Below are 14,770 nucleotides of genomic sequence, written 5' to 3' on the forward strand. Positions count from 1 at the left end.
CAGAAGTTTAGGGCCAAGGAAAAGACCAATTCACTGTGATCTGTTCCACATTTAGCAAATCAAACAGCTTAAGCACAGATCCATGGCATGAAGAGACATCTCTCTTAACTTCTTGGGAAACAGAAGGCAGTGTCAGAGGAGGATTTTCTTAATGCCTTCCATGACTAGCTCTAACCACATCCCTTCCTGAGGTTGCATAAGCACAGCTTTTGATCAAAATCCTTTCCTTCCTCCCAAAAATAAATGTAAAACAACTTTTAAAAACAAACATAGCAATGGAGAAAGATCAAGACACTGGTTCATGTCCCAGAAATAATTCATTTTATTCATTTTACGTAATGAAGTGGCAAAGGGGTTGACACCAGATTGCAGTGAGGTGAGTCATGAGACTGTGCGACAAGGATGTAGTGCATCAGATGGGATAACTGTAGCATCTGAGGGTACAGCAAGTGTGGAACAATCAGAATCAGTGAATATCCCAAGTGGGAAGGGACCCACAAGGATCTCAAGTCCAGCTCCCAGACTGGAGACGCTGCGCAGCAAAAGAGTGGTTGGGAGTGGCTTTGCTTAGTGAAATGGTAGTGAACCTGTTTCATGAAATCAGATTGATTTGCTCAAATGATGGTTTAGTCAAAAGCTTGATTTACTCAAAAGGTTCTTCCCCCTCGAAGGTGCTGGGCACTGCCCAGGCTCCCCAGGGAATGGTCCCGGCCCCAAGGCTGCCAGAGCTCCAGGAGCGTTTGGACACCGCTCTCAGGGATGCTCAGGGTGGGATTGTTGGGGTGTCTGGGCAGGGACAGGGGCTGCACTGATGATCCCTGTGGGTCCCTTCCAGCTCTGGATATTCTGCAATTCTGTGATACTCGGCTATAAAAAGTGTAAACAAAATACCCAAGTAGTTCTTACAGCTTTAACTAACAGCAGCGTGAGTGTGACTCTGTGCCCAGGCACTGGACCCACTGGAGCCCCTAAGGAAGCGGGTGGGATCCGCTTGCTGAGCAGGGAAGGTGTAGGAGGATGGAGAGCGCCCGATTTCTGCCTCCACACAGAATGCTCCCCTCCCGTCACTCAGCCGGGGGCTGGGAGGTCTCTAAAGGTGGGACAGGGGACAAGCTCCCCCTCTCCCAGGTGACAGATCTGTGCGCATATGAACAAGGCACGTCGGGGCACAACGGGGACCGCCGTCCGCAAGGGCCTCTTAAAGTCGGGTTTCCCAGATTTCACTGAATCAACCCCGACCCGGCCCGGCCCAGCATCACCGCAGCGGCGGGGCCGGCCTAGAATCCCCCAGAACGGGGAAATCGGGCTGAGAAAAGGGCTGAAGGAGGATTCGCTGAAGGGGTGCGGAGGCCGTGAGGGGCAGCGGGACCCAGCCGGGCACCATTCCCGGGTGGGACCCAACCCCTTTCGGGCACCATCCCCGAGCAGGGCCCAGCTGGGCCGCGGGGCAGCCAGGCCGCGTTGCCATGGCGACGGCTCCGCCTCCTTCCCGGCGTGCCCCGCGTCCTCACGTGGCGTAGAACCCGGAAGTGTTGCCATGGCGGCGGGCCCTCTTGGGGGGCTGGTGGCCGCGCTGGAGACGCACCGGGGCCGCGACTGGGCGGTGAGTGAGGGTTCTGAGACCTCCGGTACGGGGCGGTGAGTGGGGAGGGGAGTCTGAGCCCGCCGATACCGGGCGGTGAACGACGGGACCCGATTCTGCTGTAGCTACCCACTCTTAAGGGGAAGGAAGCGCCTGGGACATCCGTAAGTGCTTTCCACATTGGTGGAAAGGAAGGACAAAAGCAGAGGGTCCACAAACAACCCAAGTTTTACCGGTAAATGATGCACGGGAGGAAAACGGGTATGGGAGTCCCGGCGCACAGGGCAATGGGGATTGCGTAAAGGTCAGAGAAGTTGGAGAGGTGAATTAGCGAAAGGAGGAGAGAAAGAATGAGGTAAAGGAGAAAAAGAGAGGAGAAAGAGCAAAAAAGAGATCGGTAGCTCTGGTGCCAGCATCACCGTCCCGTGGGCCCTGCGCCCGGTGATTCCGTGCCCGCAGGTCCGGGCTCTGTGCTACGGCTGCCAGCTGGCGGGGGCAGCTCTGCCCGGGCCCGCGGGGCTGCCCGGGGGGCTCCTGACCGCCTCTGCCCAGCTCAGCTCCTGCCGCACCGCCCTGCGCCTCTTCGACGATCTGGCCATGCTCCAGCACAGCTACAGCTACGGGCTGGGCCCCAAGGTGAGCGCGGCCCCGCGGTCCCCGGTAGCCCCCCGGTCCCGCCGCGGCCGTGCCCCATGTGCCGCTCCCCGCAGGGCGAGGACGCGCTGGTGCGGGGGCTCTCGGTGCTCTGCAACGTGGCCAACCAGCTGTACTACCCCTGCGAGCACCTGGCGTGGGCGGCGGATGTCGGTATCATCCGCGCCGGCTCCCAGAAGTGGTGGACTCGGAGCACGGTGCTGTGGTGCTGTACTCTGCTCCTGGACATCCTGCGGTACGGCCGGGATGGGCACGGGCTACAACGAAGCTGTGGGAGGTGCTCTTTCTCGCAGAAGCAGTTAATGCAAAAAGAAAAAAAAACAAACCAAAAAAAACCCAAACCCTCCTGTTTGGTGCTGTAGGAGAAATAATTCTGTTCTTTTCAGATCCCTGAGAATCTTGTTCCAGTTAAGAAGAAAACTGAGCCAGCACAAGGGGTATGATTTCCCTCCGTGCCCGTGGAGCTGATAATGCAAACTCAGAATCGTTTAGGTTAAAAGGACCTTAAAGTCCATCCAGTGCCACCCCTTGCCACAGGAAGGGACACCTTCCACTGTCCCAGGGTGCTCCAAGCCCCATCCAGCCTGGCCTTGGACACTTCCAGGGATCCAGGGACAGCCACAGCTGCTCTGGGCACCCTGTGCCAGGGCCTGCCCACCCTCCCAGGGAACAATTCCTAATTCCCAATATCCCATCCAGCCCTGCCCTCTGGCAGTGGAAGCCATTCCCTGTGTCCTGTCCTTCCTTGCCTGAAGTCCCTCTCCATCCTTCCTGTAACTTACCCACATCTGTCAGTTCTCATCTGTAGCCATCACAGTTATTAGGACATTCTGGACTGTCACTAATATCACCTTCTTTTCCAGCAGCACTTCACCTCAGAGCCAGCAGAAACTGAGGGCCCAGGTGAAGACTGAAGTTCTGAGCATCCTCAGGGACACAGCAGATCTCTCCAACGCAATCCACTGGCTGCCTCCAGGATTCCTCTGGGCAGGAAGGTTCCCTCCATGGTTAGTAGGACTCCTGGGGACCATCTCTTCCCTGATTGGAATCTACCAGGCATCAAGAAGAGCAAATTCTGAACCTGCTTAAGCCATAATTGAGCTTTACAAGCCCAGTTTTCACATGGTAAAAGTGCCTTTAGTGAGGCAGGGTGTATTTTAACTTTCCTGTGTTGATGATTGTCACTCCAGATATCCCAGAATTGGGACTAGAATCCAGATGCCTGTTGAAGAGGGGATTGTTTGCAGCTGACAATTTTTATCACTCTTAATCAGAGAAATAATTCAGGTGAATCGTCTGAAAATCAAGAATCCCCTACAGTGGGTAAAACTGAGGGAAAAGAGTTGTTTCCATCTGTCCCAAAAGATAAATGCAACCTCCCAGTGTTTTCTGCCACTTAAAAGAGCACAGTGGCCACGGTTCTGTCACAGAGAGCTGGTAAGGGATGAATCCTGTGAATTCACCCTCTGGGCTCAGTGCTTGGTGCTGCATCTGAGCCAGGGATGGGAGTTCTTCGGGTGTTTTGGGGTTTGGGCTCAGAGCTGATGCCCAGAGTTCAGTCAGGAGCGAGCAGGGGTGTTGTTTGTGACAGATGTGTTTCCTCGGAGGGGAGAGGGGCAGGAGATTGCCACTGGGAGCAGCCTCAACCTTCCTAGCCTGCCTTGCCCGTATAAGGAGAAATGTTGGAAGTCGAGACTTCCAACCAAGCTGAGGCTCCAGCTGTGCCTTTGTGGAATGCCACCGGGTGGAGCTGTTCCACCAGGCTCCGGCAGCTGCCAACGGATGGGGGTTTTTATTTTAAAAAAAAAAAAAAAGGAAATGTATTAATCACCTTTCAAAGAAGCAATCAAACCTATGCCAAGGTGGGGTTTGCAGCTGCAGTTCTGGGCGTTGCCAATAATAAACGACACAAATACTTCAAAGATGGCCTTGACCATTCCTCCTATAAGAGGGAGAAGTCCTTTATCTTTGGTTCTGGAAAGCTCGAAAACATTAGTGGTGTGTGAGCTGCAGCTCTGCATGTGTCACAAGCCTTCCTCCTGCTGAAATAACTCTCAGCCTTTGTCTGACTGCCATGGAAATGCATCCTTTGAAAATAATTGTGCTTAGTCTGCGTGTCCCTGCCCCCAGCATGGCACATGCTGCACTTCCAGGTTTGACCTTGGTTTGTTGTTGCTTTTGGCCTGCACAAGGGGAATTGTGTCCTGCCTGTGTTCAAAGAGCAGAGTGAAGCCTGGATATTCTTTATCCTTTGCCCTGTCCTTGGTGTTTATCTGGACCTTCCCCTGAGGAAGCCTTTGTGGCTGTGCTGGGGGTTTGCTGCCAGATGGACAGTTTTTTTTTCAGAGCTTACTTGGAGGAGACTCATTTTTTTTTTCCTTTTCTCAGTCCTGTGACTGAACAGGGGCAGCACCCAAGTCCTGCTGCTTAGGGACACCTCTGACTGTTGCCTGCTCCTGTCACCCACTGTGATGGTTCCTGCTGCAGTTTAGTGTTTTTTAATAATAAATCAGATTTATTTTGTATTCTTAACCCCACTGAATCATTCCTCAAGGACTTACAGTACTGCTCAGCACAGGACAAGTGTAGCTCTGCCAATTTAAAAAAAAAGGCAAAACAAGAAACCCCACATAACCTCTGATGCTAAATTAATAAACCTCTTAATCATGCATTAATTTCAGTGTAAAGAAAGGACACTGTAAACTGCTCTAAGAGCATGTGCTTCATCAATTCCTCAACAAGTGACCTTAATTTGCAGCTGGTAAAGCTGAAACAGGCACAGATAAATCAAAATTGGGTAATTCCGAATTTCTGGAATTTGTATTTATTTCTTGAGGTGGTTTTGATCCCTGCTGGCAGAGTGTTTAAACACCTGTTGTGGCTGCTGCTGCCTCTCCAGGGCACCACCACTCGCTCATTTTTAGCACGAGATCTTGTGCAGGAAGACCCAATCCTCCCAAAACTTGGTGGATTTTTTTCCTCTTTTCTGTCGTGACCATCAGGCCAACTCGTTTCTTGCTCCTGAGAGAGGCTGATAATTCCTTCCCTTGGTAAGGAAAGTCTCCTGCGCTGGTCTCGGTGGTGCGGATGATGGGCCGGGCTCCACTTCTCCGAGGCGGGCTCTATGCAGGAAAACACTCGCTGAGCAGGGCTGGTTTGTTCGGCGGCGACCTGCCTTTGTCAGCAGGCCGGGATCCAAAGGCCGCGGGCAGGCGCTGCTGCTCCCGGCGCGGCTGTCGCGTTTATGGCCCTTTATGGCGGGGCGAGTCCGTCCGCAAAGCTCCGCCGCGCTCGGGTGCCTCAGATCCGCCGTCCCGGCTCCGTGGCGCAGCTGGCTCCGGCCGTCCGGCGATGTTTTGGGATGGGGGACAGCGGGGGGACAGCGGGGGGACAGCGGGGGACACCGCACCCGTGGGGAGCGGGCACGGCCACGCTGCCCGCGGGCAGGGCGGGGTCAGCGGGCGGCGCATGCGCACGGCCGGCCCCGCCTCCCATTCACAAATAACGAGAGCCGAGCGCTGCGGCCGCTGATTGGCTGCGGGGCGGGCGAGGGCGGGGCCAGCGCGGGGCGGCCACGCGGCGGCGGCGGGGCGGCGGCAGAGCCGGAGCGGAGCGGGACCGGGTACGGAACCGGGTACGCAACCGGGTACGGAACCGGGTACGGAACCGGGTACGGGATAGTGGGGACCACGTGCGGAACCGGGTACGGACGGCATAGCGGGATCGGACGGGTCCGGCTACGGGACCGGATGCGGAACCGGGTACGGGATAGCGGGGATTGGGTGGGACTGGGTACGGGATAGGGGTGACCGTGCGGGACCAGGTGCGGGGTCGCGTACAGGACCGGGTACGAGATAGGGCGGACTGTGCGGGACAACCGGACCAGGTGTGGGACACGGGGCCGGGTGCAGAATAACTGAGTCAGGCGCGGGACAGCGGAGCCGGCTGGGACACTGCGGGTCCGGGTGCGGGACCTTTGAGCTAGGTGGGAAACCGCGGAGCCGGGTCGGGGGACCCCTGAGGTGGGTGCGGGACAGCGGGGCGGGCTGGGCGAGAGCATCACCGGGAGCGCACATCGCCCCCTCCCCGGTACTACGGGAGGTTCGGCGGACTCGTGCGCTGCACGGGTGTTTGGTCCGGGAGCTCCCCGTGCCTCGGTTCGGTCGGTGCCCCGCGGCTACGGGGCGGTCCCGCCGCGGTCCCGTTACGGGCTCCGCTTCGCGGCCGTGCCGGGCCCGGGGCCGCGCTGCCCGTGCTGACTCGCCGGTTTTGCCCCGCAGAGCGGCCTCAGCACTATGTCCGTCAGCAGCCACGAGAACCGGAAATCCCGCTCGAGCTCGGGCTCCATGAACATCCATCTCTTCCACAAACCGGGCCACGCCGACAGCCTCCTCACCCAGCTGAACCTGCTCCGCCAGCAGAACCTCTTCACCGACGTGGTGCTGCGGGCGGGGAACCAGAGCTTCCCCTGCCACCGCGCCGTCCTGGCCGCCTGCAGCCGCTACTTCAACGCCATGTTCAGCGGGGGCCTGAAAGAGAGCAGAGATGCCGAGGTCAACTTCCACGACTCGCTGCACCCCGAGGTGCTGGAGCTGCTGCTGGACTACGCTTACTCAGCCCGGGTGCTGATCAACGAGGAGAACGCCGAGTCCTTGCTGGAGGCTGGGGACATGCTACAGTTCCAGGATATCCGGGATGCTTCGGCTGACTTTCTGGAGAAGAATCTGTACCCTGGGAATTGCCTGAATATGCTGCTGCTGTCCGATGCCCACTGCTGCGAGCGGCTGCTGGAGCTGTCCTGGAGGATGGCCTTGGCCAACTTCACCTCGCTCTGCAAGACTGAAGATTTCCTCCGACTGCCCAAAGACAAGCTGCTGGAGCTGGTGGAGAGCGAGGAGCTGGAGGTAGAGGATGAGACGCTGGTCTATGAAGCCGTTATAGGCTGGATCCGCTATGATTTGCCCCGACGCCACGAAGTTCTGCCCGAGCTGCTGCGCTCCGTCCGCCTGGCCCTGCTGCCCGAGTCCTACCTGCGGAAGCAGGTGGCCTGTGAGAAGCTGGTGACCAGCCACAAGCTGGGGGAGGAGATCGTGGCCGACGCCGTGCGATGCAAAATGAAGATCCTGCAGAACGACGGCCTGGTGACGGGGTGCTGTGCCCGGCCCCGCAAGGTCAGCCAGGCCCTGCTGCTGCTTGGGGGCCAGACCTTCATGTGCGACAAGATTTACATGCTGGACCATAAAACCAGCGAGATCATCCCTCGTGCTGACATCCCCAGCCCCCGCAAGGAGTGCAGTGCCTGCGCCATCGGCTGCAAGGTCTACATCACCGGCGGCAAGGGCTCCGAGAACGGCGCTTCCAGGGACGTCTGGGTGTACGACACCCTCCACGACGAGTGGGCCAAAGCTGCTCCCATGCTGGTGGCGCGATTTGGCCACGGCTCTGCCGAGCTGGACCACTGCCTGTACGTGGTGGGGGGTCACACGGCCATGAGCGGGGCCTTCCCAGCCTCTCCCTCCGTGTCCCTCAAGCAAGTGGAGCACTACGACCCTCAGCTGGACAAATGGTCGCTGGTGGCTCCTCTCCGGGAAGGCGTGAGCAACGCCGCTGTGGTGGGAGCCAAGATGAAGCTGTTTGTTTTCGGGGGCACCAGCGCCAACCAGAACAAGCTGCCCAAGGTGCAGTGCTTCGACCCCTGCCAGAACCGCTGGACGGTGCCCGCCAGCTGCCCCCAGCCCTGGCGCTACACGGCGGCCGCCGTGGTGGGCAGCCACGTCATCGTCATCGGCGGGGACACGGAGTTCTCCGCCAGCTCCGCGTACCGCTTCCACAGCGACACCTTCCAGTGGTCCAAGTTCGGAGATGTCACCGCCAAGTGCATCAGCTGCCGTGCTGTCACCTCAGGTAACAGGCTCTACGTGGTGGGGGGCTACTGTGGGGCTCAGCGCTGCAAAACCCTGGACTGCTACGACCCCTCGTCCGACACCTGGAGCAGCGTCACCACGGTGCCTTATTCCCTCATCCCCACCGCCTTCGTCAGCACCTGGAAGTACCTGTCTGCCTGAGCGTGCCGAGGGACCTGGAAGGTAAATAGTTGTGGGTCACCCAGAGCTCCTCTGTGTCAGGTTAAAACTTGAGGGGCAGATGCACATGGCTCTGGACTGGAGTTGTCCTAGAGAGCAGCCTTGTGTGAACATCAGCTCCAAAACTTCCAGGCTGGTAGTGTGGGATGTAAAACCCCTGCAGGAGAGAGAAGGTCTCCATAGGTGCTGAAACGCTGCAGGGAGAAGATCAGTGTAAATAGCAAGACTCTTAACCTGGCATCTTGGCCTGTGCAAAGATTTTGGGGAATGCTGTGTGTGAGGATTGGGTGTTGTCCCTGGATCAGGAGGCTGGAGGAGTCGATGTTTTTGCAGTCAGGCTGTCTGCAGGAGCTGGGACAGACCCCGTGGTGCCACAGGGTCCGGCTGCTGCTTTTAGCACAGCCTCCTCCTCCTCCTGGTGCCACGCTTAATCTGCCAGTGGCACCCAAATGTCTTGTGGGACGCCAGGGCTGTGAGCTGGTGCCAGAACAAGATTATAGCTGGCTGGGATTTAGTCCCAGAATGGTGGGTAATTGCATTTATAAGACAAGCCTTGTCTATGTATAAACACAGGGTTTCTCTGCTTCTAATTATTCCCTGGTGTCCCTTTCATGCCATTGCGTTTCTGCTACACAGAGATTGACTTTCAACATTTGCAACTGGAATTAAACCTTTCTAAAGGCTTTTGGCAGAAATTATGCCAGTGAATCACAGACCCTGCAGGGTTTTCCTTTTCTCCTTGTAAGAGTCGTACTGCCTAAATAAAATTATTTACTGTAATAAAATATCCAGTGATACCTTTAGAAAATTCCTGGCTCTAGAGGGAAATGGTCAGGCATTGCTGGAATTTCTCTGGGATTTGAGGCCTGAGGAGTGGGGCTGGGGTTGCTGTGCCCTGGTCTCACAATACTCTGCTGTGCATCACAGGCTTCACACCTGATTTTGCCAAGTGCCTCCCTTGACTGAGGATCCAGATGGAGCACACAGGCAGCAGGAGCACGTCCTCCCACCTGGCAAGTCTGTGAGCTGGGTGCCAGCGTGGAGCCCATCAGCACCAGCAGGGCTCAAGCAACTCGGCTTTGGCTTTGAACTGCTTCTGCAAATCCATCCCCTTGGTCAGGCCAGGGAGGAAGCAGGCATGGAGGGACCTCCTTGGGCTGACAGCTTGTGCTGTCCCTTGAGACAGTAAAAGATTTCCAAGTTTTCTCTTAATTTATGTGATCTCCATAACCAGAGGGATTATTTTGGTTTCAGTGACACTAGAAAGAAGAAAGGACACTCCTGATCAGCTGCAGAACTGCACTGCTGGGACTTGCAGCACCCAAGCAGTAGCCTGGACATGTGACAGTACTTTGCCCATGGGCTGGCTCTGTACTTTTACTTCTTTTTTATACAGCAGTTTTGTGTGTTTATTACTCAGCCTGGAGCTGCTTCAATAAATCTGAATAAAATCCACCGTGTCCCTTGACTGTTCTGTGTGCTAAAGGTGCAAGTTTTCCCAGCCTGGTAGAACAGTGAGGAGCATTCCCTGCTGCAGTCTGAATCAAGGTCTCAGATCTTCCTGTATCTCTGTAACTTGGGACTGAGGAAAGCTCAGATCTCACACTGCCTTCTAGCTTTGAAGAAGACACAAATCTCTTCAAAACTTCAAGGATTAAGATACTCTCTGCCCTTTCCTGGTCACTCTCCACAGAGTGGGGTTTCCTCACTATCCAAACGAATGGGAGAAGGTGTTGTCCCTTCTGTCCCAAAGGGCTGAGTGCTTCAGGCCCTGTTCTAGGTAAGTGGAGGCAGTGCCTGGGAAAGAAAAGCTCTGTTAAGGGAGGAGGTGAGACATGAATCAGCATGGTCAGAGGAAACAGGCACCAAAGGCACAACTGTCTCACCTGAGAAGCATGGTTTGGGTGTGATCCATTATTTCAGAATTAAATAAATCAATGTCACAACTCTTCCAAGCTGCTTGCACAGGCAAGAGCTGGCAGGATGGGAAGGAAGGGAGCTGCCCTGCTGCTGGGGGCTGAGCAGATGTACCAGCTTCATTTCCACCCCCTTTTCTGATGCTTTTGCCATTTTCAGCCCCCAGGCTGGGCCTTTTTCCCTGCACCCTTGTTGTGCCTCCTCTCCATCACTGGCTGAGCCCAACGGGAGCTCAGGCTGCAGGGAGAGGAGCCCAGAGCCTGCCTGGAGCACACAGGCAGCAGCAGGACAGACTCCTTTTGATGAGAAAAGGCTGTCAAGGTCATGGGATCCAACCATCCAGCAGCTCCCAGCCTGGCTGTGCCTTGCAAGCAGGAAAAGTCACAGCACAGGATTCTGCTGGGACCAGCAGCTGTCTGGAAGTGTCTCCAACCCTGTTACCCAGCCAGGAGCTGCTTCGCCTTTGTTACATCTCCAGCTACTCCTGAGGGCTGCCCTGTGCTCAGCGAGCCAGAGGAGCAGAGGTTTCATTCACGGCCGTTTGAGCTGCAGCAGCTGTTTTGTTTATGCTGCCAAGCAATAAACGCTGGCTGCTCGCCACCTCCGCCTCCCGCTCCCGGCGTGGAGCAGCTTCCAGCAGCAGGGTCCGTCTGCCGGGCGTTCCCTGAGCCAGGCTCGGGTGTTCTCAGCTCGGGGAACGGGCCCCAGCGCTGCTGCTGCTGCTGCAGCCTTTGCAGGGGCTGGGCATTGTTCCCTCCTTCCACTCCAACCCCCCGTCAGTGAAAACCGGTGCTCCAAGCGCGCCTGGGCTGGGCTGGGCTGCACCGCGGTGCTCCCCGCTGCCGGCAGCAAAGCCAGCTACAAAGCCAGCCCGGGCTGCAACGCATCGGTTCATCCTCCTTCACCTGGCAGAGAGCCCCCTGTCCCTCCAGCTCCACCTCCTCCTGGTAAGAACCAGCTCCCAGCTCCCGGAGTACCCTGGGGAAAGCGAGGGAGCTTCACTGGTGCGTGCCTGAGTCCTCCCAACAGACCTGTTTTCCCAGTTTGACATTTCCATGCCGTGGATCCACTCTGCTGCTTCAGTGCCAGGGCCAGAAGGTTCAGGCCAACTGAGCTGTAGGTGAATTTGGTTTAGAAGTGAATTTGGTTGCTGGGGTAGAAAACCTCGTGAATTAATATAATTAATTTAGAATCTCAGCATAGCTCGAACCTAGACCTCTCCTAGCCCAGACCCCCACTTTGTATCTTCACCTTCAGCTGCAGGAGTTAGACCCTAGCCCAAAGTCACATCTGGAAGAGGCAACTCACATGAGCATCACTAGGCTCAAAGGCAAAACAATCCAAGCTGTGATATCACTGTCCCATGGGATGTCCCCCTTCTCACACAAAGCTTAGAAGCCCCCACAGCCAGAGAAGTTTGGGATCAGACTGATCCAGCTCCTTCCTGGCCACAAGACAGACAGACAGGGTTCATATCAAGGGAATTACCGCTTGGGTTTGTAGGTGCCTTCTGCTCAGCAGCTCCTGCTACCAGAGCATCAAGACAGCATTGTGGCCTTTCTCCCTCCCAAACACAGCAGTAACTGAGAAATTCCCCTTCCTGGTTAAGATGGGATATGGATCATGAAAATGTTCTTCAGCACACCCACCTCACATCTAGCAAGGTACTGTTACAATGGTAATTCATGGCAGCTCAGGAAAGAGAAAGTTTTAATTACAGACAGTGTGGTTTTGTTCGTGACTTCCAATGTTCCAGAAAGGAAAAGGGACATTGCACACTTGAAATTCCCTGGCAGGTCTGCATTTTACGTGTATTCATCTGAGATGGCTTCAGGTCCAGCAAGACACGGTTCCACACAGAAAAATGACATCAGCTGCTGCTCTGACATGGGAGAGGCACATCCACACTGTGCTGTCAGCGAGGAGTTTTCATGGTCCTGTGGACAGGGAATTCTGGAATGGTTTGGGTGGGAGTGATCTCAAAACTCATCCTATTCCCACCCCTGCCATGGCAAGGACACCTTCCACTGTCCCAGGGTGCTCCAAGCCCCAATGTCCAACCTGGCCTTGGGCACTCTCAGAGATCCAGGGGCAGCCACAGCTGCTCTGGGCACCCTGTGCCAGGGCCTGCCCACCCTCCCAGGGAACAATTCCTTCCCAATATCCCATCCAGCCCTGTCCTCTGGCAGTGGGAAGCCAATCCCTGTGTCCTGGCACTCCAGGCCCTCGTGCAAAGTCAAGGAGCCCCAGAACAAAATGATGCTGCCCTGTCTGAGCCTCCAGTGCCTGTGACAGTCCCAGAATTGGGGACCCTGTGTCACATGCTCCAGTACTGCCAGCTCCAGGAGGGTTTGGCTTTTATCCTCTTCCAGATCCCATGGGCACAGCAGCAGCCAACTACTAGGACAGGCCCCACATCCCTGTCTGCTGAGCCTTGGGTTGGCCCCATTGCTGGGATGAGAAATTAAACCAGATTTGAGTCACAGGGCTGAGGAAAGGGAAAGGCAGCACATTCCCACTGCTGGAGCACACTGTGGAGCCAGTATCCTTTGTGCATGTTTGTCCTCGAGCATCTGGCTCACAGATGAATCTCAAATGCATGTATGGGAACCATCAGCCTTGTCTCACCCACATGAAAGCGATAGGTTTAGCATAAAGCTGGTCATTGCCGATGGCCTCGGCATGATTCATCCACAGAAAGAATGTGGTTTGGGTTTCGGGTTAATTAGCTACAGATTGGAGAGAGAGACAAGGCAGGGCGGAGCTGCTGGAATATCGGTGTGAGCAAGCTACCAGCTCTGAAGGCACCGCCAGTGTGTCCTCAAGTCACACCCTTCCTGAAATCGCTCCCTCTGTGCCTCACTGAGGAGTGACAGCATTATCAGTGCCACTGCCAGGCAAGGTGTTTGCAGTGCCCAAGGAATGTCTGCCCTGCTGCTGTGGCATAAACTGAACGCAGCAACACCTACACACCTTTGAACACGGATGGCTGCAGCAGCACCGAACTTCTAACAGATGCAAACTCTGCCCAGGATTTAAACTTGCCTTTGCTGAGCTCTGGGCTGCTGCAGCTGGGCAGTTCCCAGTGGGAATCTGTGCTGCAGGGATCCCTCTCGGCCATGTTAACCCTGGATCTGCCTGATCCAGGCTCTTCTCGTCTTCTTGGAAACCATTCCTACAGGTCTGACATGAAAACAGCTGCAGAAGAGCACAGTGCAGATCCTCTTAGCTTCTCTCCTAGACTCTCCTCCTCCCTGCTGTCCCCCACAAAACCACTTTGATTCCACTTATTGCTGCCAAAAAATATTTAGAAATGGACATGGAGTGACTGGCCTTGCTGTGGTGACACAGACACGAGGTCTGGAAGCACGGAGGCAGTGACTGATCTCCAATGGGCACTGTGGCTCGGCTCCCGGGAGCTCCACAGAGAGAAGAAATATTTTCCTAAAATAAGCACAAGCAAAATCTTCTACACACACTGACTTTGAGACGTCATTCTCTCACATGACAGCCTGTTACCTCCCATAAAGACCAAATTTTAAACACTGGGCTGCCTAGAAGTCTTTGATTATTTATGCATGTGGAAAAGTAGAAAAAATTATGTCGTTCCAGTTTGTGTCACAATCCAGATGTCACATGCACTTCAGAGGCTGACAAATGCTGGCTTGTTTTACTGACTCCTGTGCACAAAGGCCCAGGGTCCTCACAAAGCTGCTTTGATAAGCCCCAAAGGCAGTGACAGGCAGACCACACTGCCACCAACCCTGGCTCAGGCTTTCCTCGCCCCTGGCTGCAGCGCAGGATTCGATGATAAACCCCTCCCTCTTCCTTGACAGCACCAATCCAAGGCTCACTTCTCCCTCTGTCTCCCTGGTTTTGCATCTGTTCTCCTCTCTAGAAATGACTGGAGGTTACAGCTCTTGGATTTGCTTGCCAGCTGTGCCACCGGTGGGGATTTCACCAGGAAGCTCAGCCTGCTGCAGCGCTGGGAAGAGCAGCCCCAGCCAGAGGCTATGGGATGGTGCTGGCAGCAAGGGCTGCCAAACTGGCACGAGCACTAGGGAGAAAGTTTCTATTTTTGTTATCCTTGTTCCAAGTGGGAACCGATACTGCCTGGGACAGAGCCAGGCATGTCTCAGGCTGGCACCATGCAAAGCACCTCCACGCTAATGTAAGCAACTTAATCAAGTTCTCTCTCTCACCAGCAGAGTTCAGATGTTTGGGAGCAGCTGATCTTTCCCTCAGGTGTTCACCTCACTGCCAAGGGCTGCAGCTATTTGTATTCTGCACTGAACTCCCCCTATGCTCCATCCTCTCCTTTGGAAAAGCGTCACAGATTTGTTCCTGTGGCATATTCTTTCTGTCCAGGCTAGAAAATGAGAAGTACATGAGAAGTGGCAGCTGCTTTGATCTTCATTCAAATAGAAAACAATAAATAATTATATAGATATAAAGGCAGGCAGGTTTTAAATATTCTTTTTTTTTATTGCTAGAAGTTGGTTTCAGTCCTATTGCAGCTCTGAAATCCTTCAGT

At 55.2% G+C, this 14,770-nt stretch overlaps 2 protein-coding genes across 7 annotated transcripts; both read left to right on the plus strand.

Moving 5' to 3' along the window:
* The first annotated feature begins 1,537 nt into the window (after window positions 1-1,537).
* PEX11G (peroxisomal biogenesis factor 11 gamma) lies at window positions 1,538-5,642 on the plus strand. Of its 5 annotated transcripts, none has more exons than XM_062510111.1 (5): window positions 1,538-1,603; window positions 2,042-2,218; window positions 2,293-2,513; window positions 2,623-2,673; window positions 3,100-5,642. In XM_062510111.1, exons 1-5 carry the CDS (start codon window positions 1,538-1,540, stop codon window positions 3,323-3,325), a joined length of 741 nt encoding a protein of 246 aa, XP_062366095.1. In that variant the 3' UTR covers window positions 3,326-5,642. The 5 variants fall into 5 exon arrangements, with proteins under 5 accessions (XP_062366095.1, XP_062366096.1, XP_062366100.1 ...); XM_062510112.1 differs by having other exon boundaries at window positions 3,103-5,642; XM_062510116.1 differs by having other exon boundaries at window positions 2,293-2,471; window positions 2,623-2,688; window positions 3,103-5,642.
* Window positions 5,643-5,861: 219 nt separating this feature from the next.
* LOC134054402 (ectoderm-neural cortex protein 1-like) lies at window positions 5,862-9,760 on the plus strand. Of its 2 annotated transcripts, XM_062510141.1 has the most exons (3): window positions 5,862-5,997; window positions 6,517-8,322; window positions 9,247-9,760. In XM_062510141.1, the coding sequence occupies exons 1-2, from the start codon at window positions 5,986-5,988 to the stop codon at window positions 8,299-8,301; spliced, it is 1,797 nt and encodes a 598-aa protein (XP_062366125.1). In that variant the 5' UTR covers window positions 5,862-5,985; the 3' UTR covers window positions 8,302-8,322; window positions 9,247-9,760. The 2 variants fall into 2 exon arrangements, with proteins under 2 accessions (XP_062366125.1, XP_062366126.1); XM_062510142.1 differs by having other exon boundaries at window positions 6,517-9,760.
* The last annotated feature ends 5,010 nt before the right edge of the window (window positions 9,761-14,770 follow it).

Source organism: Cinclus cinclus, chromosome 28 (assembly GCF_963662255.1).
Source record: "Cinclus cinclus chromosome 28, bCinCin1.1, whole genome shotgun sequence".
NCBI classification, from domain to species: Eukaryota; Metazoa; Chordata; class Aves; order Passeriformes; family Cinclidae; genus Cinclus; species Cinclus cinclus.

Coding starts and splice junctions, on each gene's coding strand:
- PEX11G (XM_062510111.1), top strand. CDS start 1,538: ATGGCGGCGGGCCCTCTTGGGGGGCTGGTGGCCGCGCTGGAGACGCAC. Junction 2,219..2,292: donor GCTACGGGCTGGGCCCCAAG/GTGAGCGCGGCC, acceptor CGCTCCCCGCAG/GGCGAGGACGCGCTGGTGCG. Junction 2,674..3,099: donor AAACTGAGCCAGCACAAGGG/GTATGATTTCCC, acceptor CTTCTTTTCCAG/CAGCACTTCACCTCAGAGCC.